General features: G+C 48.1%; 2 protein-coding genes across 2 annotated transcripts; both read right to left on the bottom strand.

Moving 5' to 3' along the window:
- Positions 1-2,710: 2,710 nt before the first annotated feature.
- On the bottom strand, positions 2,711-11,932 carry FLOT1 (flotillin 1). Its single transcript, XM_049765383.1, has 13 exons — positions 11,783-11,932; positions 11,428-11,482; positions 11,050-11,125; positions 10,868-10,958; positions 10,527-10,670; positions 10,145-10,264; positions 9,652-9,747; positions 9,259-9,411; positions 6,872-7,053; positions 6,656-6,701; positions 6,411-6,548; positions 6,059-6,223; positions 2,711-3,030 (listed from the first exon to the last, which is right to left on the bottom strand). The coding sequence occupies exons 2-13, from the start codon at positions 11,468-11,470 to the stop codon at positions 3,001-3,003; spliced, it is 1,284 nt and encodes a 427-aa protein (XP_049621340.1). The 5' UTR covers positions 11,471-11,482; positions 11,783-11,932; the 3' UTR covers positions 2,711-3,000.
- Positions 11,933-12,820: 888 nt separating this feature from the next.
- IER3 (immediate early response 3) lies at positions 12,821-13,475 on the bottom strand. Its single transcript, XM_049765445.1, has 2 exons — positions 13,258-13,475; positions 12,821-13,147 (listed from the first exon to the last, which is right to left on the bottom strand). Exons 1-2 carry the CDS (start codon positions 13,468-13,470, stop codon positions 12,884-12,886), a joined length of 477 nt encoding a protein of 158 aa, XP_049621402.1. The 5' UTR covers positions 13,471-13,475; the 3' UTR covers positions 12,821-12,883.
- Positions 13,476-27,341: the final 13,866 nt, after the last annotated feature.

A 27,341-nucleotide genomic window follows, 5' to 3' on the forward strand; every position in this document is an offset into this window, starting at 1 on the left:
AGAGTACTGGGGATTGAACCCAGGTTTACATCTGCAAGACGAATGTGCCTTAGCTGCTGTATTGTCTCCATGCCCTAATATGCCTTATTGAAGGCCTATGTGTCAACTTTTCCAGCCTATTTTTCCAAAGGGGTCATACTTGGAAATTCAGCAAGAATTCTGGCAAGGGGCCAGCCCCTAAGCCACCATGCTTTGCTTCTGTGTTACACTTGGTGTTTCCAGGGACCACTTACTTTTTTGGGGGGTGGTGCTGGGGCTTGAACCCAGGTCAGTCACATGCAAGAAAAAGTCTACCCTCTGGCTCAGAACTGCCTTTTTTGTTTATGGGGAGGGTTAATTCCTAGTTCTATACTACTGTAGCTGTTCAGGGGACCAAGGATCGGCTCCGGGCCAGCCACTACAAGCAGGTTGTCTTTTTGGCCACATTCAGTAATTGTAGAGACGAATGCAATACTAAATCTGTGGGGAGGTATACTTGGGAGATAGTATTTTACTCTGGAGGGTGGGCACATAATACTTGGACTACTGTCTCATGCTTGGTTGGGGTCCATGTGGTGCCAGGCTTTAAACCTCAGCTTTCTGCATAAGAAGCACATATGCTCAGCCTGAATTCCCCCACTAATGGCAATTTGTTTTCTCGGCCATACCCAGCAGTGCTCAGGTCTTTAACTCCCAGCTCTGTGCTCAAGGTTGTGTTGAGGATCACATCCAGATCTGCATCAAGGCAAGTACTCCAGCCCCCACTAATACAATTAACATTTGGTTCCACTCTTGCCTCTCTCCCCCTTCCCTCTCTTCTCTCTCTTTTTTTGGGGGGGGAGGGTCACACCTGGCAGTGCTCAGGGTTACTCCTGGCTCTATGCCCAGAAATCGCTCCTAGCAGGCTCAGGGGACCATATAGGATGTCAGGGTTTGAACCACCAACCTCTGCATGCAAGGCAAACACCCTACCTCCATGTTATCTCTGCCCCCCCCTTCTCCTGTCCTCTCCCAACTTTTCACTTCTCTCTCCCCTCCTCTCCCTTTGTCTCCTCTTCCCTCCTCTCCTCTCCCCTTTTCTCTCTCCCCTTCTTCCACTCCTTCTCCACACCTCTCTTGCTCGACACACCTGCCCTAGGCTCTGCATCCTTGGGCAATCAAAAACAAACCAACAAACCAAAAAAACCCATTTGATTCCAGTTTTGTCTTTTGGCAATTTTTGGGGCCACTTGGCTATGTTCAGTGGTCAGTCCTGGTATTACTCGGGGGAACATGAGGTAGCAGAGTTGGACACATGCAAGGCAAGCATCTTACTCCTTGAACTATCACCATCTTTTGACTTTGAAAACGAATGGGAGCCGGAGAGATAGCATGGAGATAAAGCGTTTGCCTTGCACGCAGAAGGATGGTGGTTTGAATCCTGGCATTCCATATGGTCCCCCGAGCCTGCCAGGAGCAATTTCTGAGTGTAGAGCCAGGAGGAATCCCTGAGTGCTGCCGGGTGTGATCCAAAAACCAAAACCAAAACAAAAACAAAAAACAAAACAAAAAACCCAAAAAACAAAACAAAACAAAACCTTTCAAGCAATGCTGGGTGGGAGGGGGGGAAGAACATTCCCAAAGATATCATCTCCAAGTAGGCTAAAAGGTTCAATGTTTGGGCCTAGTGGTGCTGAGTGGCCATAAGGTCAGAGATCAAATTTAGGACCTCAAACATGCACACCAGCCTTTTGGGGTATCTTACCAATCCAAGTCTTACAGTTTTGGACCTGGGGGTGTTGAGTTACAATGGTGCTATTCCTGGCTCTGTACTCATGGCTGTTCTCAGGTGACCGACCATGTATGGGGATTTCAACCTTTGATAGCATGCAAGGCTAAGTGTCTTAGCTCAAATTCCATGTTTTATTTATTTTGTTTTGTTTTTGTTTTTGCTTTTCAGACCACACCCTGCGATGCTCAGGGATTACTCCTGGCTATGCGCTCAGAAATTGCTCCTGGATTGGAGGACTATATGGGACACTAGGGGATCAAACTGCAGTCCATCCTAGGTCAGCCACGTGCAAGGCAAACGCCCTACCACTGTGCCACTGCTCCGGCCCCAAATTCTACAACTTTTCATTTTACCCTTGGGTGTGGTGTTTTACAATTATAGTTTTGTTTTGTTTTGGGAGAGGATGTTACACTCAGTAAGCTTGGGCTACTCCTGTCTTGGTGCTCGGCTGATAAGGTGTCAGGGTTCAAACCTGGGCCTCCTGCATTACAAAGCATGTATGGCCTTATTAAAGGCAACTTTTTGGTTTATTTGGGGGGGGGCACACCTAGCAATGCTGTTTACTCCTAGCTCTGTGCTCTGAGATTGCTCACGAAAGGGCTCAGTGAATCATATGCAGTGCTATGGATAATATCTGGGTCAGCAGTGTGCAAGACAAACTGCCTTAACCTTTGTACTATCTTTTCAGTCCCTAGTTGTTTTCTTAATTGTTCAAAAGTGTCAGTGCACATTAGTCATTTAAAACAGTTGTGAATCTCCAGGGCATACACTAGCAGTTTTGGGGGATGGTGGTGGTTGTGGTGGCATTGTATCTGTTTTGGGGGCCTATCTGGTAATGCCTGGACCAAGTGGTACCAAGAATTGAACTTGGGCTTCCTGCATGAAAATCATTTGCTATAGCTCCCCATGCACATGCTTTTTCTGAGCACATCCCTTATGAATGAATTTTGGACATTCTAATTGTAGACAGTCTAATTTAATCAAGAAGTTAAATAAGTTGGGGGTGGGATGGGATCATCAGAAGGCTGGATGGGATCCCCTGGGGACTGGCAGTCTTGGCAGTATGGGGATCATGAAAGGGGAACAACAACCCTTCCCCTCCCAGGCAAGGCACAAGCTATTTGGCAAGGACACAGGGGTGGAGCCCCACTGTCAAAAGACATGCTTGGAGGTCAGCTGAAATACATGCAATGTGGAGACCATTCAGACAACTTGTATCACGAGGGTAGTATTGTAGTATCAATGAAGGCTCAGGCTGTTCGCAATGGTTTGTGGTTTACCTGGGAAAAAGACAAAGAAATTGAATTTGGAAACTAGGAACCCTGTCTCCAACCCCCAGGAATCTTCAGGAATATTGAAGTTTTCTGGCATCCATGATAGCAAATAAATAAAAAGGTGAGTAGAATTGGAACACTGAATATCAACCACTACTGTTAACAATTTTGTAAATCACAATGCTTAAAATAAAAGTTTGTTTTTGGGGCTGGTGAGGTGGCGCTAGAGGTAACGTGTCTGCCTTGCAAGAGCTAGCCAAGGAAGGATCACAGTTCAATTCCCGGTGTCCCATATGGTCCCCCCAAGCCAGGGGCAATTTCTGAGCGCTTAGCCAGGAGTAATCCCTGAGCATCAAATGGGTGTGGCTGAAAAACAAAAAACAAAAAACGTTTGTTTTTGCTTTTTGTTTTTGGGTCACATACCCAGAGATACTCAGGGGTTACTCCTGACTCTCCACTTAGTAATTACTCCTGGAGGTGGTCAGAGGATCACGTGGGATGCCAGAGATCGAACTAGGTCCCCACATCTGCTGTGTGCAAGACAAGTGCCCGCTCCAGCCCCCAAAATAAATTTATTTTTAAAAAAGGGACAGGGGAGCTTGCTCTTGAAGCCTCTATTCTCCCTTTCACATGTATCATATCATGCTTGTCTCAATGGCTTTTTGATTTTTCCACTCTAAAGAAGCCCAAGATCTCTTAAACATGTACTTCCTCTCTTTATCTACCCTCATATCTTTCTAAGTAAATTTTTTTAAATTTCTTTCTAAGTAAGTTTTGATAAAAATTATGTCTGGGGCTGGAGAGATAGTGATAAGATACTTCTTACAGTGAGTAAGGCCACAGCCCCCACACCATCCCCCAAATGTACCATTTCAAAATTAAGACTTGAGGAGCTAGAGTTATAGCACAGTAGGTAGGGCGTTTGCCTTGCATGCAGCCAACCAAGCAATGCCTTGTATGACTGAGTTTCTATCTTTAGCATCCCAAATGGTCCCCTAAGCCTACCAGGAGTATTTTCTGAGCACAGAGCCAGGAGTAACCCCTGAATGCTATCAGATGTGGCCCCCCAAAAAAACAAAAAAACAAAACAAAATTAAGACGTATGGAAGCCAGAGAAATAGCACAGCGGTAGGGCATTTGCCTTGCAAACAGCTGATCCAGGATGAACAGTGGTTCAAATCCCGGCATCCCATATGGTTCCCTGTGCCTGGCAGTGACTATTTCTGAACGCAGAGCCAAGAGTAACCACTGAGTGCTGCCGGGTATGACCCAAACCAAAAAAAATTAAGACTTATGGTAACTGATTGGTACTTGGAAAACTGGAGTACCTTCCAAAACTTAAAGTGGCTAGATTATTTAATTGGAGTCAGTAGTATCTGGTGACAGAATTAAACCTTTAAAAATACCATGAAGAGGGGCTGGAGCAATAGCACAACAGCAGGGCATTTGTCTTGCATGCAGCGGACCCAGGACGGACATGAGTTCAATCCCCAGTGTCCCATATGGTCCTCAAGCCAGGAGTGATTTATGAGTGCATAGCCAGGAATAACCCCTGAGCATCACCGAATGTGGCCCAACAACAAAAAACAAACAAACAAAAAATTACTGTTAAGAGTGGCAGGAGAGATAGCACAGCAGGTAGGGTGTTTGCCTTGAATGTGGCCGATCTAGGCTTGATCCCAAGCATTCCAAATGGTCCCCTGAACCTGCCAGAACTGATTTCTAAGCGCAGAGCCAGGAATAACCTGATTGCCACAGGGTGTGCCCCCCACAAAAGCTATGAAGGTGACTAAAAGGGTTAGAGAGCATATTTGGCATATGGGATCCTCAAGTTCCATCCCCAACACTACAAGATACCCCAAGAATTGAACTAGGAATAGTCCTAGAGCATTGCTGAGAATGGTTCCAAACAAAACAATAAATCAAACCAAAAACAATGTTGCTACAGGGTCAGAGCCTACAGTGAGTAAGGTGCTTGCCTTGCATGTGGTTGACCAGGTTCAACTCCTGCTATCCCATATAGTTCCCCGAGTACAGGCAGGTATCATTCCTGAGTACATGGCCAGGATAATACGAGTATTGCTGGGTGTGGCTCCCAAAAAACATCTATCTTGCTTCACCAAATAAAAACGTAAGGAGAGGCCAGAGCCTGGTACATAGAGCCCTAATATTTAAATCACAACTGTAGGCCTCCAGGGACCCAGCCTGAATGTCCCTGATTTGGTTGTGGGTTTTGTTTTGTTTTGTTTTTGAGCCATACCCGGCGGTGCTCAGGGGGTACTCCTGGCCCTGCATTCAGAAGTCACTCCTGGCAGGCTCGAGGGACCATACGGGATGCTGGAGAGTGAACCTGGGTCCATTTTAGGTAGGCATTGTACAAGGCAAACACACCCTACTGCTGAGCTAACACTTCACCCCAGGATTCAGTACTTTTGTGTATTATTTAATACACTTAGTGGGATTTGCTAGGTTTGATCATTAACCTGATTTTTTGGGGGAGGGAGACCTTCACACCTGCGAAGTGACCGTATGGGTGGAGGGAATTCGAATCAGGGTCGGCTGTATGTAAGGAAAATACTCACTGTACTACTTCTCTGGCTTTGCTTAACCTGATTTTTAAGGGGGAGGAAACAAGTAGGGAGAAGTTGATAACATGTCCAGGATCAGAGCATGCAGGTAAACAAACAAGCGCCAAGGAAAGTCATGACAGATCTCAAGATTAACTGTCACATGCCGCCATTAGTTTCTTGGACCAATTCGTGACAGTTAATCCTGAGATCTGGACCAGTTAGTGATCTTGTGCACAAGATCTAGAGCTAGTCTGGATCTTTGTCAGCATAAGGTTGATGACTTAACAAACTGAGTTTAGTTTCTTTGGAAATATTGCCTACCCCAGGGAAGTTTAATTAGAAAAAATTTCTCTCAAAGTCCCTTTGTGTAGCACACAGTAATTAATGTCAGTACCGCAGAGCTGCTATATCCACAGCTAGGAAGGCACAGCTCTGCTCCCAGTCCCCATCCTAAAAAGCCTCACCTGGGAGATGCTGACGCCTGTGAGTCTCTCCACATTCTCTGGCAGTCGGCTCAGGATATCCAGCACCTCTCCGGTCACTTTCGCTGCACCCACGGCTCCACCTCCACTGGACACCAGCGTGATCTTGTTGGCGGAGGTCAGTGGACCACTGATCTCTTCTGCCACCTGACGGGTGACATGCCCACTGAGTGCCTGTGGTCACTTGGGTCTAAGGCCTGGGCCTACCATCCTGCCCTCCTCACTGTAGTCACTGTCTCAATCACACCATGCTTTATGGGCCCCGGCCTGGTTCTCCCCTACTCTTCATTCCCTGGTTCTGTTCCTCCTCTCCTGGGCCCACATAAGTCCAGACCTGGGGCAGTTTCTCCAGCAGCATGTCCAGTTGAGCAGCCTCCTGGTAGAGCTGAAATGCTTCTGCTTTCTTGGCCATCTGTTCAGCTTCGGCCCGGGCCCGTGCTCCTATGGCAAAGGCCTCAGCCTCTCCACGCATCTGGGCAGGGGTTGGTTAAATACTCAGACTGCGGACAGCAGTGAAGACAGAATGGCAGTTCAGGCAGTAAAATCCCCACCTCTTCCACAAATCCACTGGAGACTCACCCGCACAGACTCTGCTTCGGCCTCGGCCTGCATGATCATCTGGGACCTGGGCAAAGAAAGGAAAAAAGGGAGAGGCTCCAATGGGCTTTATTCCTAAGAACAAGAAGCTTCAGCGACCAGATCTGCATATGAATCCGGTGTGAAGGCTCTTCATCTCGGGTGTGGGGTGAGCCTGAGAGTGAGCGAAGGGGTCGAGAGGGACCAGAGGGGCCTTACCTTTCTGCCTCTGCCAGGCGCTCCAGCTTGTAGCGCTCAGCTTCCGCGGGCTTCCGAACTCGGGCCTCCAGCTCCTTCTCCCTGCGGGCGATCTCCTGCTCCTGCACTGCCACCTGCTGGGCCCGCTCCACCACCTGCACCTGTACCCGCTGCTCCTCGATCTGCTGTTTCGTCTTGGCCACCTGAGTGGGAGGCACAGGCAGAGTCAGAGCTAAAGAGCGAGCACCCAGAACAAGAGACAAGCCCAGGACACCTGGGTGGGATGTGAAAGCAGAGGGGCATGAAGGGGATACGTGGAGGGGTCAGGGGCTCAGTCCAGAGGAGTCCATTTCCTTGCACAGATCCAAGACCTGGCCTGGGCTCTCCTCTGAGCTAGTGGCATTTGTAGCAAGCACACCAGATGCATGCAGATGTGGATCAGTACATGGATGTCTGCACATGATGAACTTGCAAGCTGGTGTCACAAACTGCATCCCCGTTTATTTGTTCTGTTTTGTTTTTTGTTTTTGGGCCACACCTGACGGCGCTCAGAAGTTACTCCTAGCTCTTTGCTCAGAAATAACTACTGGCAGGATTGGGGGACCATATGGGATGCTGGGGATCGAACCCTGGTCCATCCTGGGTCAGCCGTGTGCAAGGTGAATACTCTTCTGCTGTGCTACCACTCTGGCCCTCATCCCCACATTCTATGACACAGCATTTTTTTTTTTTTTGGTTTTTGGTTTTTGGGTCACACCTGGCAGCACTCAGGGGTTACTCCTGGCTCTACGCTCAGAAATCGCTCCTGGCAGGCGCAGGGGGACCATATGGGATGCCAGGATTTGGACTACCATCCTTCTGCATGCAAGGCAAACGCCCTACCTCCATGCTATCTCTCCAGCCGGACACAGCATTTTCATCATCACAACTGTTTACGTTTTTGTTTTGAGCCACACCCAGTAGTGCTTAGGAGTTAATCCTAGCAATGCTAGGGGGATGTCTACATGGTACTGGAAAGCAAATCCAGGGCTCCCAGATGCAAAATATGCCTTTAGGTCATTTTCCTGGCCCCAAGCACACACATATCTAGTTGAACAGCAATGGCCTAAAATGATTTGTGTTCATAATACTACCTTACTGGGGACTGGAGAGATAGCATGGAGGTAGGGCATTTGCCTTGCAAGCAGAAGGGCGCTGATTAGAATCCGAGCTCGCCAGGAGCAATATCTGAGCATAAAATCATGAGTGACCTCTGAGAGCTGCCAGGTGTGACCCCTCCAAAAAAAGAAAGCTTTATTCCCAGCACTCTGCTGGGGGAGGGGAAAATGTGGTGCCAGGGTTTAAAACCCAGGTCTTCTGCATTCAAAGCATATGCTCAATCCATTAAGCTATCTCTCCAACTCCTTAAGGGTCTTTTATAAGTACTGAAAGCAGGGACCAAAGTAATAGCACAGCAGGGAGGGTGATTGCCTTGCTAGAGGCCGACCCGAGTTCAATCTCTAGCATCCCATATGGTCTCTTGAGTCTGCCAGGAGTGATTTCTGAGTGCAGAGCCAGAAATAACTTCTGAGCACTGCTAGGTGTGACCCCAAATAAAAAAAAATTAATAATAGGGGCCGGAGAGATAGCATGGAGGTAAGGTGTTTGCCTTGCATGCAGAAGGATGGTGGTTCAAATCCTGGCATCCCATATGGTCCCCCGAGCCTACCAGGAGTGATTTCTGAGCTCATAACCAGGAGTAACCCCTGAGCGCTGCCTGGTGAGACGCAAAAAATAAAAACAAACAAATAATAATAAAAATAAAGAACTGAAAGCACCCAAACAAACAAACAAACAAAAACCTCACAAAAGCATGGCAGTAAATATATTATAAAAATGAATATTACTTGCAGTATGAGAATTGAAAGAAAGCAGAACATCTTTTTCAACCTCAGCTGGTCTCTCTGTGCTTATTTGTATATGATCACAAAAGGTGACAAGTACTGACTGGTTACTGGTGAACTGTAGCAAATGGGCAAGTTTTAAATTATAGCACCTGGAAATAATGAGGCTCAACAACAGAGGCAAGAGAGATAGTACAGCAAGTAGGGCACTTATCTTGCACGCTGCCAACCCAGTTCAATCCCTGGCATCCCGTATAGTCTAACATGCACTGCTAGGAGTAATTTCTGGGTGCAGAGTCAGGAGCAATCCCTAAGCATCACTGGATGTGTCTCCAAAACCAAACAAATAAGCAACAAAAATGGTAATTAGAAATTAAGGGCCAGGATGTTACAGCACTTGCCCTGCATGTGTAAAGCTCTGGGTTCAGTCTTTGCACTAAAGAGTAACAATAAAGTGTTATTTCTTCTCTAGAAAAAAAGAGAGAGAGAGAGTGAGAGAGCCGTATGAGAATGAAAATATGAGACCTGAAGCTGGTAGGCCAGGTCAGCTTGTGCTCGGCGTGTGTTGACCTCGATGTCGTAGGCGGCCTTTTTCAGCTCGTAATCTCTCTGAGCCTTGGCCATCTCAATCTCACTCAGGTATTGTGCAGACACCTTTTCCTGCTTGGCTTTGGCTTCCTGTCCAAGCAGACACCAGGTGAGAGAGAGTAGAGGGAGAAGGGCCACAGGTGGGAACCTGCTCTTCTCTGTCTTCCCTTACCTTAGCCCCCCCCACCCCCCCACCCCCCGCCTCCACCCCAACCTATCTAGTCCCTCTGTCAATTCAACCAGCCTCCACTCTATTCATTGATCCCCTTCCTTTCTGGCCCAGTGTGTGCTCAAGAAGCCTCCAGGGACCAAGGGTCCCCCATATCTCACCCGGATTCCAGCATCTCTCTTGGCTTCTGCTTCCCCAATCCGAGCATCTTTTTGGACTTGAGCTGTTCGAGCCTTCCCCAAGGAGTGCAAATAGTCCTGAGAGTGAGAGAGATGCAGAAATCAGAGTCCCTGGAGAATTTGAGACTCGAGCAAAAAAACAGGTTCAGCTTGTGACACTGGAGTTGGGGATGGTACAATAACATGGCACCTATAATATTGATACTGCTATAAACCATGATACCACAATGAAAATAACTGATTAAAAATGAGAGAGGTAGAGGCCCAGAGTGATAGTACAGTGGGTAGGGTGCTTGTCTTGCACATAGCCGACCTGAGATGGATCCCCAGCATCCCATATGTCCCCAAACCCTGCCAGGAGTGGCTCCTGAGCACAGAGCTAGAAATGCACACCCTGAGCATTTCTGGATGTGACCCAAACCACCTTCCACCCCAAAAAGAGAGAAAGAGAAATAAAGGACTAGCTCCTAGGTACCTGATCATCGTGAATGTCCTTCAGGGTGTAGCTGACCACGCTGATGCCCATGTTGACCAGGTCTGAGGAAGCTACTTTGAAAACCTGCTCTGAAAACTTCTGCCGGTCCTTATAGATTTCCTAGGATAAATGGAGGGTGGGAAGGGGAAACTCAGCAATCAAATCTAGACTGGTCCTAGACACCCCTCAGTCTGACATCCCTTCCATCTCTTTTTGTTTCTTTTTGGGCCACATCTGGTCGTGCTCAAGGCTTACTCCTAAGCATGTCAGGGGGCCACAAGTGATGCCAGGAATCAAACCCGGGTTGGGGGTGTGTGCAAAGCAAGTACCATGCCTTGTTACTTTCTCCCCATTTCCAGCTCCTTTCTTGTCTCAGGCCCACCTCTACAGTCATGTGAGCCATAATGGCCCTCTGGTGGCCCTCCAGCGTCTCCAGTGCAATGTGGGCAATCTCGGCCTCTGTCTTCCCCAGGAACATCTGGCAGGCAGCTGCTAACATCTCCTTGTTCTGCCCTTGGATTTTCACCTGTGGCAGAGGGGTCAGGAGGGTGGTGTCATGGAACCCAGGAGGAAGCAAGGAGGAGTCAAATACTTTAGGGTCCATGGACAAAACCAGACTAGCAGGGAAATGTTTGAAAGAGCAGATCAGATAGATCTATAATGCCTGGGGCCAGAGAGGGGGCCAGAGGACTGGCTTGGGAGAACAGGCTCTGAGAGCCTCACCTGGGCAATGCCAGTGACTGAGATGGGGACCCCGTGGCGAGTGTAAACCTTTTCACTCTTGACATTGAGGGTCAGTGTGTTGAGAGAGATCCTAGGGGAAAAAAGAAGGTGGGGTGAGCAGTGAAAAAAGGAGGAAAGAGAAAATCGGGGAACCCCTCTTTCCTGGTTCTCAGCGCACCTACCTCTGGATTTGCTGAATGCAGGGCAGGACAAAGACACGCCCTCCAGCCACCATGACTGGGGGGCTCCGGCAGAAGCCTGCAAGGGGAAGGCAGGGTGAGCAGCGGGCCCCAAGAGGAGGGCAGCGCACAGAACCGTTACTGGGGTGGTGGTGGTGGTGGAAATAACGGGCCGGATGTGGAGAAACCCCCATGATGAAATTTGGGAAAGGGAAAGAAACTGGGCCGCGGATGGGGTAGGGACTGGAAATCCCAAGAGGGTAGCCTGCAGGCATGCGGGGTGAAGCAGGGTAGCTGACAGCTAGATAGGCTAAGGGGCTAGGCCAGATCCCTAGTGGGGTGGGTGGGGGTGTCTCTAGTTGCTAAGATATCAATACTCACCAGAGACCACCATGGCCTCATTTGGGCCGCAGGTGAAAAACATGGCTCAGCGACGCTGGGGGGAGGGAGGGAAAGAAAGCCTCTGCAGCAGGCAAAGGGGCGCAGCGGAGTCCCCAGCGAAGAGCCCCTTTGCTACTGGACCCCGCCTACTCTGCGGCCCCCCGAAATCCAGGCCCCCATTCAGTCTCCGGGCTCCCGTTATTCTCCTCGCGCGATTCCAACCCCCGCTCGGGTCCCGCCTTCGCCGAGGGCGGCTTCTGTATTATCTGCAAATGCTGGTGGTCCCCGGCCCAGTGCCTGAGCCCCTCGCCTGGTCTTCCCGCGCCCCGACAGTGTCGCCCCTGCAACCTCCTACCTTCCCGGACGCGGGAGGGCTCGGGAAGGGCGGGACGCGCGGGGCAACGGAGCCCGGTTGGGGCCCCTGGAGCGCCGCACCGCCTTCCTGGAAGCCCGGCCCGCACCCACTCCGCCCAGACCGCACCCTGCTGCGGCGATCCCAGCCCCCTTGGAGCACCAGAGTCCCCACCTTCTCCCCCCGTTGGCCAGCCCCCTTCCCGGCAGGCTCGGCTCGGGTCTGCAGTCCTGCCCGGCCCACCGGGGCGGCCCCCACGAGTGGGGTGGGGCCTGGCGTCGCTCCAGCCTCCTCCTCCCACGACACTCGGTGCTCCGCCCCGGAGCCGGATGTGACCAAGGGGACGTTGCTTCATTTCGGGGAGGCCCAGCGGCCACTCTGCAGCCGACCGGGCAGCTCTGCATCCGGTGTCCGGATGCCCGTGCCAAGGGAGCCTGCGGGACTAGGCCGTCGCCTCTTGCAAACACACACGCAAACCACTCTTTTGTCAGTAAATCGAGTTTATTTGTGTTCACAGAACATACGGGGCGACCCCACAGCCGCCCCCCGACAATCCATCGAGTTTGCCGCCCTCTTTGGCCTCCCACTTGGGAAGCATCTTCGAGGACTTCGATGGACTGGACTTGGTTACTTCCAAGAGTCTGCTGAAGCATCCCAGGGTTGGAGACCCGCGCAACTGAGGATCTGAGTGTGTCCCCCCCTCTTAAATCTATACAACCCACCACCCAACTCTTCTTCCACCCCGTCTTTCCCTCCACCGACCCCACAGTGCTCAATAAATACGTGATCTTCGTTAGCAGAGGGGAACACACATCCTGCACCCTTGCATAAGTTAAAAAATAAATATGACATACGCCCCTCCATCACCTAGGGGGATATGCATAAATAGGTATAAATAGGATCTAGGAGCTGCGAAAAATAAATTAACCACACTGTCCTTTCGCGCCGGACCAGCCCGATGGGTCTCTGGCTGGTCAACTCTCTGGCACCCGCTGTAGTGTTGAACCCTCGGAGTTCCAATCCGGGGGTACTCGGGGGGTGGGCACCGGGCACATCTGGTGTCGCTGTGATTTTCAGAGTTTTGGGGGGAATCTAAACAGTCTGTCAGAAGGCGGCCGGGTGCTGCTGGAGCAGAGAGCGGAGGTCTAGCGAGTAGTCGGGAGACTCCGAGGTCAGGTTCAGAGGTTCGAGGACCGGGGGAGCTGCGGTGGGCGTGGGGGACGCGGCGTTGGGGGCTTCTTCTGCGGCCATGGTGACGGGGACACCCTCTTCTGCCATCAGGATCTGGCAGAAGATCACGGCGAGCAGGAGAAAGAGAAGCCTTTTGGCAGGGTTCGGTTCCTCGGCTGGCAGCTGGCGCCGCACTTTCTGGGGGGGGGACAAAAAAAGGGGGAACAGGTGGTGAGCTTAGGGTTCAGGGTCCCGTCGTGTCACCCCCCCACATTGCCTCCCGCGACGTGCGCTCGGGCGACACTCACCACTTGCGGGTAGAGGACCCTGCGGGCGCGCTTCCGGTGGGCGCGGGAGATGCTGGGGCGCTTGGTGGGTACCACCGTCCGCTCCGGGAGAGGGTCGAAGGTGAAGATCTCGGGCCCCGAGCCCCGTCGGGGTGCCGGGCTGCTGGCGGCGGGGACCAGGCTCGGAGATGGCAGCACTGTCATGGTAGGGACGCAGCTCTGAGAGCGACACATCGCGAGTCCAGCAGTAGAGGGAGTGGGGTGCAGGGTGCTCGGCGCAGCTTTTGTAGGGTGCAGGGACGTGGGCGGGTCCCTGGCAGCTCCACCCGCGCCTGGGCGCGCTGGGCACTCGGCGGGAGCCCGCGGGAAATTCCGCAGACGGAGCCGCCGCGGGAGGGAGGGAAGGAGGGAAGCTTGGTTGGTTCCACTCGCGGCCGCCCCCGTGTGAGTGATGAGGACGTGAGCTGAGACAGGGAGCGGGGTGGGCGAGATCGGGGAGACCCGATCAAGTCTGGACTGGACTTGAGCGAAAGGGAGAAGGACCCACAGTCTGTTACAAAAAACCATTCAGTGCTGCACCTGGATAGAGAAGTTAAAGGAATAGCTAAGACTAAGAGAAAGGAAATATAATGTTCGGCTTCTTAAACTTTTTCCACTTACGACCCTTTTTTTTCTCTTTTCTTTCCTTTTTCTGCTTTTGGGTCACACCCAGCAGTGCTCAGGGTTTACACCTGGCTTTGCCCTCAGGAATGACTTCTGGCAGTGCAGGAAGACCATATGGGATTTCAGGATCAAACCCGGGTTGGCCACATGCAAGGCAAACACCCTACTGATTGTTCTGCCCTCACACAACCCCCTTTTCATCCAAGAAATGCAACACGGGCAAGCGTGTCCAGACGCCTCAAATTCAGCATCATCCAATTGAGTTGGAATTGATTTAGTTTTTGGTTCTTCTAGTGACCAGAACACTGGGTCCGGAGAGATAGCACAGCGGTAAGGCCTTGCACACGGCTGACTCGGGGCAGACCCAGGTTTGATCTCTGGCATCCCATATGGTCCCCTGAGCCCGCCAGGCTTGATTTCTGAGCACAGAGCCAGGAGTAATTCCTGAGCGCCGTCGGGTGTGCCCCACTTTCCCCCAAAAAGAACCTTTTACTATTGCCAAATTTTCTCGATCATTCCCAGCCCCCCATCACACACACATTGACACACATTCAGTTCTGCAACTCCATATGGGATGACCTAGGTTCAATTCTGGCACCCCACATATTCCCTAGAGTCCCTTAGGAGTGACCTGAGTGCAGAGTAAGCCCTGAGCACCACGAGGTGTGACCCAAAAGCCAAAAATATAGTTTAGCAGTCCCCAGATTTGTCCCTTGTAGAAAGCAAATAAAATATATGTGAAGCACATTTTACCATTTTAACATTATGTTCTAGGAATGGCAATAAGACACACTTGATACATCTTCCTGTGGCAGCAGACTTTCTTTTTTTTTTTTGGTTTTTGGGCCACACCCATTTGACGCTCAGGGGTTACTCCTGGCTATGCGCTCAGAAATCGCCCCTGGCTTGGGGGGACCATATGGGACACCGGGGGATCGAACCACGGTCCGTCCTATGCTAGCGCTTGCAAGGCAGACACCTTACCTCTAGCACCACCTTCCCGGCCCCAGACTTTACATTTCTGATCATTCAGAAGTTCCAGGAAACCTGTTTAATGTGAATAGGACAGGACAGTTCTGAGACTGGGTTTCAGTTAGTGTTTTGATGAGTGAGACAGCCAGATGCAGTGGCTCCTCAACCTGAGTCTCATAGCATGGAAAGGGGACCCTGACAGGAGAACTCGTTTTTTGGGGGTAGGGGGAGGCCACACCCAGGGATTCTCTGGTTACTCCTGGCTCTGCACTCAAGAATCACTTCTGGCAGACTTGGAGGACCACGAGTTTGATCGGGTTGGCTGTGTACCCTGCCCACTGTACTATAATTTCAGCCCCAGGAGAACTCTTTTGAGATGGCCAAGAAAATGAAAGACTAGGTGTTATTGATGGTACAAAAGAGCTAGAGCTCATATCTGTCTAATCAAATAAGCAAGGCTTAATGGAAGAGTGACTTTTTTTGTTTTGTTTTGCTTTTGAGTTTTGGGCCACAATGGGCGGTGCTCAGAGGTTACTCCTGGCTCTGCACTCAGAAATCACTTCCTGGCAGGCTCAGGGATCATATGGGATGCCGGGGATCGAACCCGGATTGGTCTCAGGTCAGCAGCATGCAAGGCAAATGCCCTACTGCTGTGCTATCTCTCCAACCCAAAGAGTGACTTCTAAGATGACCTTGAGCCCTGGGTAGGATCTCTTAGTCAATTGTGGAAGATGACTGTGAGAAAGAGAATGGAATCAACAAAGACCTTGAGCTGGAAAAGTACAGGATGTGTTTGGGGAATCACAAGAAAAACAATCTTAGAGTAAATTTCCTGTGAAGGAGTAGTGGGAATTAATGATGACTTGAAAGGATTTGGACAGAGTCTGGGAGGTTATCAAGGCCTGGATTTGGGGCTTGTCTCTAGGCTATGGAACTTGTGGGTCATGAGATGATGTGGAAGAAGGACAATCCAAGTAGGGAAGTGAGAAAGATATTTCACCAATGCTCTGGGTGGGGACACAAAGGCAGGGTCAGGAGGCAATCGGAGAGTTTCAGTGGATGTTAGATAACAGTCTGAGAAGGCCATGACAGAAGGAACTAAGAGACTGGCTAAGAGCTATTCCTCGCATAAAATCCTTAGAATTTAATAATGAGATGGATATCATTAGAGCCAGGGAGCATGGAAAATGGGGGTGCTGACAGCAAGTGCATGAGGGATCAAAGCTTAGTCCAGGCATTTGAGAAGCCTTTGGCTCAGATTTTGACCCCAGATCACTGTACATGGTACATATGGTGAACACGTGTATGACCTCTTCCAGGAGAGGCTGTGTCACACTTGTCTGTCTTCCATAGAACCCAGCATAGAATCTTGCACATAGCATTTGCTCTGTGTTCCTGAAAAATGGAATAAAAATTCAGGTCTGTATATGTGTACATAGTTTGTGAATGTTTATTTATACATTCTCTGTCTCAACAAATCTTGAGATGCTATTCTAACATACAAATTTCCAACATCTTCCCCTTCCCTTTTCAGAGTTGTTGACCGAGAGTCATACCTTTGCTTGCCATGTAGGGGTACCTGGAGAAATGTCACACTTTGTTTTTCTGGGATCTCAACTGTGTTTTCAATAGCACTGTGCATACAGGGTAGTGCTGGGAATAGAACTTGCAGCCTCATGCTCTCTTCCTCTTCCCAATTTACATCTTCTGTCTTAAGAAAAGCTAAGACAGTTCATAAGCAGAAAACAAATAAGGAACACCTGGGATTTTTTTTTTTTTTTTGCTGCTAGTGCTGCTGCTTCTGGTGGTGGGTTTGGGCTATCACTATGGTCCTGCTGTGAACTCATATGTACTCTTGGTGGGCCTGGGCAGAATCACTGGGCATGTCCAAGGAAGGGCCTTATCTACTATACTATCTCTCTGGCCCTGGGTTACCTTATTTTATAGCCCCTATTTCTGCTAAACTCATGGGACACCTTTAGGTTGCACAGTTCTTTCTAACTGGCATAAACAAGGCCTTCTATAAATCAAATTCCTTCCCCATATCTGCATTTACACCTACCTACCTCCTTTCTTCACATCTGAGCACATGACCCTGTGTATCCTTATCTCTATACTCCCTGTACCTTACACAAAGATCCACAGAGGTCTAAGACTGCTTGTATGGAAAGCCCGTATACAGCAACAGAAATTGGGGGTGGGGGGATATAGTGATGGTGGAAGAAAACTGGTTGGTGGGAGAGTGGGGGGGCACTCAAGGTCAGGAATGTTAAAGTTGTTTGTGATGGAAAATTTCTCCGGGGCATTAGGCAGGGGAGGGAGAAGAAGGGGAGGGATGGTAGGATTTTATTTCGACACTACCTCCTACATCTGGAATCCAGTCCTACAGCTGGGCCTAGTTACCTTTACCGTCCTCCTGGCACAGAAAGACCTTTCTTTGTGGCAAGACCAGAGCAGGATAAAGAATGCTCACCATTCCTGCTGCTCTTCTGACCACCTCAGACCCAAGGTCTCTGCCCATCCCTTCCCTGCCATGAGGAAGTTAGGAAAAGGTTGGGAGTGAATCATTAAACCAAGGAGGGCATGTTTGGGGTGGGGGTGGAGAGGTTGGGAGATGAGTGAAGGCCATAGAGAGCCAGGGGCTGATACCAGCAACTAGACCGGTTCTCACTGCCCTGTCCCTAGAGAACAGGTCCTTCTCCCCTTGACATTTCCAGTCTCATTTCCTCCCCAGTCCCAGGCTCACCCCATTCTTCATTCCCTTTACTAACTTCACATCTTGACCTCCCTCTAACCTCTTTTTAGCTCTGTTTGTTTTCTTTATAACGCTCCTCAGTTTTATGTATTTGCTTACTTTTTGTTGTTTGTCCCTCGACTGGACTATAATCTCCCCGAGTAGAGAGGTCATCTCTGTCTGCCCTTGTCCTTGTGATATCCCCAGCACTTGGCCTTTCACTTAGCAAGGGTTTGATAAATATTCCCAAAGCTACTACTCATCCTCAAAGCCATCTGTTTATCCAGCTGTGTACCTTCACAGGCCCCCACACTTCCTCTTAAAAGAGGTGGCTGGGGGTACCCAACAGTGGCTAACTGTGTTTTGTCCTTGCACTCAGAGAGGAAAATGAAAGCTCTTTGCAATACTGGGTTTTAGTAGAAGGTCAGTAACTATTTGTTGGCTGGAGATGGATTTGAGATAGGAAGGAAATTGGGCAGCAATCTTTATATTGGGCAGCAAAACATATATTCTTTATTTTTTTTACATACATTCTAATAAAGGGGTGTTAGAGGAAGTTGTACTTAAATTTCAACTCCAGAAGTTATCAGGAGAAGGACACAATGACTCACTCAAACTGGGCAACTTTGGCATGTGGATTATTTTGGGCCAAAGGTGTTTAAGACACAGCAGAATTGGGGCCAGAGAAATAGTACAGATGATAGGGGCTTGCCTTGCATTAGACTGACCTGTTATGGCCCCCAGCATCTATATGGTCCCCCAAGGTGGTCAGGAGTGATTTCTAGGTACAGAGCCAGTAGTAACCCCTGAGCACTACGGGGTGTGGTCCCAAAACAAATAGCAAGAACAAAAAACTCAATAGACTCAGGAATTTTCTTTTCTCTCTTTCTCTTTTATTTTATTGTTTTCGGCCACACCTACCTTTATGCTCTTGGGCACACCTGTTTTTTTTTTCCACATTCAGTGCTGGAATTCATTCTACTTTTCACTTATTATATTATTTACTTTGTTTTATTTTTATGAGGTATTGAGACACCTGGCTGTGCTCAGGGGTTACTTATGGCTCTATGTGCAGGGATCACTCCTGGTGGTGCTCAGAGGACCAGCCACAATGCCAAGGATAAAACCAGGAATAACTACCAGAAAGAGATTTGGGGAGGGGGTTGAGCAACACCTGGTAGTGCTCAGGGGTTACTCCTGGCTCTCCATTCTCTCCTGTCAGTGCTTGAGATATATAGAATGCTGGGGATGGAACAAGGTCAGCCTTATGCAAGTCCTACCCATTGTACTAATCCTCTGACCCCTGCTTAAAAAAATTTAGACAAGGGGCAAGAAAGAGAGAAAGAAGTGAGAGAGAAAAGAGTGAGAGACAGAGGGAGAGGAAGAGAGACACAGAAAGAGAGAGAGAGAGAGAGAGAGGGAGAGAGAGAGAGAGAGGGAGAGAGAGAGAGAGAGAGAGAGAGAGAGAGAGAGAGAGAGAGAGAGAGAGAGAGAGAGAACCCAACTCACAGAGAGGTTTCCCAAGGGCTCTGCTGTTGGGACTTCCATTGCCACAACAGTGTATGATCTAGCACACTGCAGTCAGGTATGTATGAGCTCTGCCACTCATGGTGTGTTTACCTGTTCCAGCCAGCACCAACACCCCTGCATTGTGAGCATGAGAATATTCTGCATCCTTGAAATCCAAACAGCGTCATTAGGTATAATCATAATGATTCAATGCTTGTCTATGTTGGAAAATAACAAATACCTTTTATTTACTTATTGGCTTTGGTGGTTGGGGACGACTCTGTAGTTCTCAGGGGTTGGGGTTGCTCCAGAGGTGCTTAGGGAAAATGTGGTGGTGGGATCAAACTTAAGGGTAGAATGTTGCACTGGTGAAGAGGGGTGTTCTTTTTTTTTTTTTTTTACAGTATTAAACAATTACTTTATTAAACACCATGGATATAAGATTGTTTATAATACATTTGTTGTTTTTTCCACAGTTAAAGTCATACAATATACAATACCCTTTACCAGTGCACATTTCCCACCACTGATGTCTCCAATTTCCCTCCCATCCTCAAGGGGTGTTCTTTTTATGACTGAAACCCAACTACAGACATGTTTGTAATCATGGTGCTTAAATATATTATTAAAAAGAAAGAGTCCTGGGCCTGGAGAGATAGCACAGAGGCATTTGCCTTGCAAGCAGCCGATCCAAGGACCAAAGGTGGTTGGTTCGAATCCCGGTGTCCCATATGGTCCCCTGTGCCTGCCAGGAGCTATTTCTGAGCAGACAGCCAGGAGTAACCCCTGAGCACCGCCGGGTGTGGCCCAAAAACAAAATAAAAACAAAACAAAAAACAAACAAAAAAAGCGTCCTACAGTGCTCGAGGACCTTTTGTGGAGGCACACCTGGCTGCTCTCAGATGCTACTCCTGGCACCTTGCTTGGGTGGGAGTGAGTCACTCCTGGAAATGCTTAGGGGAGCAGATGATGCCAGAAATCAATACTGGGCCTCTTGCATGTAAAGTACAGACTTAGCCTGTTTAGCACTCTCTTCAGTCCAAACTATTAAGTAATTAAAAATTTTGGGTTTTGGGGGCTGGAGCGGTAGTACAGTGATAGGGTGTTTGCCTTGCACATGACCAATACAGGACGACGGTGGTTCGAATCCTGGCATCCCACATGGTCCCCCGAGCCTGCCAGGATCGATTTCTGATTTCTGAGTGGCGCTGGGTGTGACCCACCCCCCAAAAAAACTTTTTGGGTTTTGTTTATTTTATTTAATAAATTCTTTAATTGAATCACTGTGAGATACAAAGTTACAAAGTTGTTCATGATTGACTTTCAGTCATATGGTGGCTAACACTCATCCTTTCACCAGAGAACATTTCCTGCCATCAATGTACCTACCCCCCACCCCCACAACTCTCTGCCGTCTCTCCTGCCTACCTCTTTGGCAGACATTTTCTTCTTTCTTTCTCTCTTTCTCCTTCCCCTCTCCCTCTCTCTTTTTTTCTTTAAAAAAATTAATCTGAAGGCTGGACGATAGCACAGCAGTAGGGTGGTTGCCTATACGAAGCTGACCCAGGACAGACCCGTCTTTGATCTCTGGCATCCCATATGGTTCCCTCAGCCTGCCAGGAGCAAAATTTGAGAGCAGAGCTAGGAGTAACCCCTGAGCGCTGCCAGGTGTGGCCCCAAAACCAAAACCAAACAAAAATTAATCTGAGAGATGTATCTATACGACAGGGCAAACATCACATTACCAAACAGCTGTTTTTTTCATGGTTCAATGAATTGCTTTCCTCCCCTTTGAAGCCCAGGACCCTGTCCCATTCTAGCTAAGGATGGCTTACACTCAGTCATCTAGCTTGCCTTTGAGACAGTTTATTTTTTTTTCTTTTATTCCCCTCTTCCTTCCCTTTCTAGCTCAGTTTAGTTTTGTGGTTTTTCAGAGAAGAAGAGACTTCCACACTCCTAGATCTTATTTAGCCAATGTCAGTGGATCTGAGCAGCCTTCCACAGCCCAACACACGAATTCTAGCTAGAACAGTTCTTGCTAGAGGCCTGATAATAGAGTGGATAATGAGTTCTTGGCAACAAGTTAATAAATGACCCTCAAAGGTTTTCATCTGGGTCTTAGGAAGGTAAGGGCCAGTTTCCCTGACGCAAAAAAAAAGGACCAGAAGGCCCGAAGCACCAAGTACCTTTGTAAAGGGAGGTTACACCCTTGGACCTACCTAGTAGCTGGCCTCTTTCCACCAAATCTATTCAGGCAGTTGAGAGTGGGGAGCTGGGATAAGGACCCCACATCCCTGCTTTGTGCCAACACTGGCTTCCAGGAACCCAACATCTGTGACTCCTCTGTCTGCTCTCAATTTGCTTCTTACAGATATTGTTTATTTACATATTTGAGGGCCTTTGAAGCCCAACTCAGGAGGTCTAGTGGCTCCTCTCCTTGAGCGTTGGCTAATAGGAAGGGGGCGCTCAATAGGAAGCCTGAAGACGAACTGCTGACTGGGCCTTAAAGTGCAGGGGATTATCTGGGCCACCCTGGCAGCAGAGGTAGGAGCAGAGAGCCCAAGGATACACCTGGTGATCATTAGGGGGACCATCAGGTACCTAGATTTAATTTAATCAGAGTGTGCTACACACAAGCTCAATCCCTGTACCATCTCTCGATTTCCTTTCTGCAAATTTTAATTTCTTCAAAGCAGCATCATCTTGTTTGTTCCGTGTTCAGTACTTAGAAGTGAGTGTCTCAAAACAGGCTGCCTGAAAAGGCCAGGAATGTAAGGCTCTAAGTTTTCCTTTCTGAGTGGTGCCAGACACTGAACCCAAGGCCTTCTATAGATAGCTCTCAGGCCAGTCCTAGAGACTATGATTGAGATTTAATTCATGGGAGGCAAAATACCACTATAAAGCAATTCTCCTTTGTCCTACCTTTGGTGACACTAGCATTTACTGGGTAAATTGAGCTATAAAGCCAAGGGCTTAAACTCTCTAATGGGTCTCCCTCCTCCGCAGCTCATGATTCAGCAGTGTACCCCTGTGTAAGCAAAAGTTAGACATGCCTTGCTCCAAGTTTCAAAGCAGCTGCTACTGTCCTTGCCTTTGAAGGCTGGGAGGGGCCTCTACCCCCAAGAACAGCACTTGGGGGTGGGAAGGCGTTGGCAGACTTGCTGCCCAGCCAAGTGGGCAATCGCGTGTGAGTATTGGAGCCTGACTGGCTGCCAGGGGGTGAGCCCTGAGGCGACTTTCTGGGAAGGGTAATTGCCTGGTGTGACTCAGAACCAAGTTAGGGAAAAATAAACTCACTTTATCGCTGGCACCCTCCCACCAGCCTGGTTTTGACCATGAGCTCATAAAAGAGGAAGCTGGCCCTGTGGCCAGTAGCCCAGCTTTCTTTCATATTTTTCTCTCTATGGCCTCATTGTTTCCTGGTGTCTGGGCCTCCGAGGGCTGTCATCTGGCTCTGGAGAGGACTTGGTCTCTTTGTGACACTCTGCCTTCCCAGATGATTGCTGAGTGTGTTTCTTCACATTGGAAATGCCATCCAGCCTGGAATAGGATTGCTCAAGAGGAGGTGAAAATAGTTGATTTTCTGCACTATCCAGGAGCACTATTGTCCTGTAATCACTGCCTTGATTTTGCAGTGTAGGGATCGAACCTAGGGCCTCACACAGGTGAAGCAGGTGTTTTCCTACTGAACCACGCCCCTGGCCCCCTAATCACTATAGCTGAAGACTGGTTTAACACTGTAGCATTTCCATGACAGCCTGAATTCAGAGTTTTCTTGGGACCTAGAGTCATCCAGAAAAGACCATGGGACCCCAAGGAATTAACAAATTAGCTCAACAGGCAAAATATATGCTTTTGGTATGCAGAAGGCCTAGATTCAAAAATTGACACCCTATGCTCTCCTGAGCACTGCTACGAGAGACCTCTGAGCATAAAATAAAGATTAGTCCTCAAATAAAACCAAGTGTAGCTCAAAAACAAAAACAAAAACACCAAAATCTAAGTGTATTTGAAGTCTAGCTAATCTATAATAAGATCTACCTTTTAAAAAGTACGTTGGAAGAGTTTTGACAAAGTCATTAACTTGTATGTGTCACCAAAATGATCAAGTAGTCTCTGCCCGCTGCTCCCAAAATTCCTTTGGTATGTAGTCAGTGCACTTTCTCCATTCCCATCCCTCAGTAACCACAGAGCTTGTCTTTGTGCCTATTCTAGAATATTATATAGATATAATTGCGCAGTTTTTTAAAATCTATATAAGCAATAGCATAGTGGATAGGGGGTTTGCCTTGCATGTGGACAGAGCTTGGTTCTTTTTTTTTTTTTTTTTTTTTTGTGTGTGTGGTTTTTGGGTCACACCCGGCAGTGCTCAGGGGTTACTCCTGGCTCCATGCTCAGAAATTGCTCCTGGCAGGCACAGGGGAACATATGGGACGCCGGGATTCAAACCAATGACCTTCTGCATGAAAGGCAAACGCCTTACCTCCATGCTATCTCTCCGGCCCCAGAGCTTGGTTCTTGATCCCTAGCATCCCATATGGTCCCTCCGCACCACCATGAGTGATTTCTTGAGTGCAGAGCTGGAGTAACCCCTGAGCACTGCTGGTGAGGCCTAAAAAGACAAAAACTGAAAACCTGTGCAGATACCTTTTTGCCTCTGGATATTTTTGCCAAGTATAATATTTTTGTAATTCATCCAGGCTTTTGATGGATCAGTAATTCTTTTTTGTTTTGTTTTGTTTTTTGTTTTTGTGTCACACCCGGCAGTGCTCAGGGGTTACTCCTGGCTCTATGCTTAGAAATCACTTCTGGGGGCCGGGAAGGTGGCGCTAGAGGTAAGGTGTCTGCCTTGCAAGCGCTAGCGTAGGACGGACTGTGGTTCGATCCCCCGGTGTCCCGTATGGTCCCCCAAGCAAGGGGCAATTTCTGAGCACATAGCCAGGAGTAACCCCTGAGTGTCAAACGAGAGCGGCCCAAAAACCAAAAAAAAAAAGAAAAGAAAAGAAAAAAGAAATCACTCCTGGCAGTCTCAGGGGACCATATGGAATGCTAGGATTTGAACTACCGACCTTCTACATGAAAGGCAATCGCCTTACCTCCATGCTATTTCTTCAGCCCCCAAATCAGTAATTCTTTTAATCTCTGAATAATAGCTCATTGTATAAATATACTACAGCTGGTCTTTTTACTCACCATTTTTTCTTTTGCTTTGGTTATTATGAATAAAACTGTTGTGAACATTTATCTATAAGTCTCTTAGTGAATATATGTTCTTGTTTCTTTTCTTGCAGGGGGCAGCATTCAGGGGTTTCTCCTGACTCCAAGTTCAGAAATTACTTTTGACAGGCTCAGGGGTTACATATGGGGTGCCGGGGATCTAACCAGGGTTAGCCAGGTACAAGGCAAATTTGGGCTAATGCTCTTGGCTTCATTAGTTCTTGTTTCAATTGAGCAAACATCTAGGAGTTATATAATTTGCTGTTTTATGTCCTTTGTGGGTTTTTGTTTTTGGGCCATATCCAGTGGCACTCAGGGGTTACTCCTGGCTCTGCAATCAGAAATCCTTCTTGGCAGGCTCAGGAGGACCATATGGGATACCAGGAATTGAACCCGGGTTGGTTTTTAGGGTGATAGGCAAAGGATATTAGGGAACATTTATGTGTTGTGGGGTGGGTCAGGGCAGGGCTTCAAAGAAACTCCAAAGTCACTCAAATTGCTTTAGTGTCTGGCTTTCAGGACTGAAATTTATTGTCTTGAAGATCATCTTGGTTGGAGGCTGGATGGTTGACCACGTGCAAGGCACACACCTTACTGCTGTGCTATCACTCCAGCCCTATAGTCCTTATTCCTTTTGTAAAAAACAAAACAAACCCGATAGTAAATTCCTGCACTAAACCTGTCAAGTTATATTGTTCCTTCAGAAATCAGGATCTTCCTCAGGTTACCTCAGGGACAGCGTGGAATATATCATCTCCATCTCCAAGGATAGAAATCTGCCCCCACAGCAGTGACTCCCTTAGAACATCCTTTGCCTGTCCCTTTCCTGCTCACTGTATGGTTCTGCTCTTCTAACTGGAAATTCTAGCCTGGCTAAATGTGGATCAATTAGCTAAGACTTCACAGGCCCTCCTGTTATTATTAGAGTTTTCATTTTAGGGTTGAGGAAAATGAGAGGTTTCTTTTTGTTTGTGTTTTGGGCCACACCTCATGATGCCCTGGGCTTACTCCTGGCTCTTCCATCACGAAGTTTCTGAGACAACTTTCTCCAGTTTGCACAACCCAATGTAGTGGGGATTAGACTCAAACTGCACAATCTAATTCCAAATTCCAGCGGTGTGCCATATAGGGCAGTGTTGGATTAACTGGGTGCCACCCCATTCAATATACACCTTGTTACTCATTGGTTGGAAACCTCTTTGAGCATATGTTGGGTTGGATTTTAGACCACTTGTTCTCTACCCCAGAGTGTGATCTGGTTCTTCCTAATAAAAATTCCAGGTCTCAGGAAAACACTCTCTGCTTCTTAAAAGTGGAAGACTTGAAGGCTTGTGTTTTCAAATTCCTGCACCCATTTCACCCCTTTCAGTGTTTGGATTATTTTTTGTATCGGCATTTGCTTCTAGACTCATGTCTCTTCAATGTTCTGGTCTTGGAACATGAGGCTTCCTTCTCAGGGCAGAGTGTAGCTGCTGGAGACAATGACTTAGGTTCAACTTTCTGTTCCAAATCATATGCTTTTCAGGGAAAACTGAGAAGAGACGTTTCTAGGTGCAGACAGCATGGAGGGTCTCCACAGCATACAGGCAGAGCTGGACTTGGCACCCAGGAAGCAGAGACCAGAATTAACCTCCTTGTTTTCTTGTCTTTCAGCAATCCTCTTCATTAATTCCATTTTTTAAGTCACTGCCCCAGCCTTTTTTTGTCTCTGGGGTTTTTCATTGCTCTGACATTTGTATTCTTGCTAGGTCACATTTTCATGCTCTGGACAGGTTGTATGCACCTTCTACTCAGAATAGAAACTTGTCCCATTAGGCTCCCTTCTGGCCACATCATGGGCCACTTTCCAGCCCTTGGAAAATGTTACTCAGGCAAGCAGCCCTAGTCCTTCAAGAAAATCAGGGTGGCTAGTTATCGTCACGGTGACCCACAGCCAAGGAATCTCCTCCAGCCACTTTTCTCAGGAGGAGGTGGTGTAGACTGGATACTTAGAGGTCTTGTGGTTATTTCAAAAATTTATTTTTTTTCCAAGCAGGTTTTTAGGTGAGAGGATAATAATTGAACCTACTGTCAGGGGTTAGCATTGTACCTGTACTCTATATTAAAATTAAAAAATTAAAAAAATTATCTTTATTTAAACACTGTGATCACAAATATGATTGTAGTTGTATGATTTCAGTCATGTAAAGAACACCCCCCTTCACCAGTGCAACATTCCCACCACCAATATCCCAAGTCTACCTCCTCCCCACCCCACCCTCACCTGTACTCAAGACAGGTTTTCTACTTCCCTCATTCATTCACATTGTTAGGATAGTTCTCAGTGTAGTTATTTCTCTAACTGCACTCATCACTCTTTGTGGTGAGCTTCATGTCGTGAGATGGACCTTCCAGCCCTCTTTTGTCTCTGAGAATTATTGCAAAAATGTCTTTCATTTTTCTTAAAATCCATAGATGAGTGAGACTATTCTGCGTCTATCTCTCTTCCTCTGACTTATTTCACTCAGCATAATAGATTCTATGTAGGGCCCGGAGAGATAGCACAGCGGCGTTTGCCTTGCAGGCAGCCAATCTAGGACCAAAGGTGGTTGGTTCGAATCCCGGTGTCCCATATGGTCCCCCGTGCCTGCCAGGAGCTATTTCTGAGCAGACAGCCAGGAGTAACCCCTGAGCATCACCGGGTGTGGCCCAAAAACCAAAAAAAAAAAAAAAATTTTGGGGGCCGGGTGGTGGTGCTGGAGGTAAGGTGCCTGCCTTGCCTGCGCTAGCCTAGGATGGACAGCGGTTCGATCCCCCGGCATCCCATATGGTCCCCCAAGAAGCCAGGAGCAACTTCTGAGCGCATAGCCAGGAGTAACCCCCTGAGCCTCACAGGATGTGGCCCAAAAACCAAAAAAAAAAAAAAAATAGATTCTATGTACATCCATGTATAGGAAAATAAAATTAAAAATTTGAAGTGCAAAAAAAATTTAAAATGCTGTGATCTACAAAGTTGCTTATTATAGTTTCA

The sequence above is a fragment of the Suncus etruscus genome, chromosome 18, assembly GCF_024139225.1.
Source record: "Suncus etruscus isolate mSunEtr1 chromosome 18, mSunEtr1.pri.cur, whole genome shotgun sequence".
Classification (NCBI taxonomy): domain Eukaryota; kingdom Metazoa; phylum Chordata; class Mammalia; order Eulipotyphla; family Soricidae; genus Suncus; species Suncus etruscus.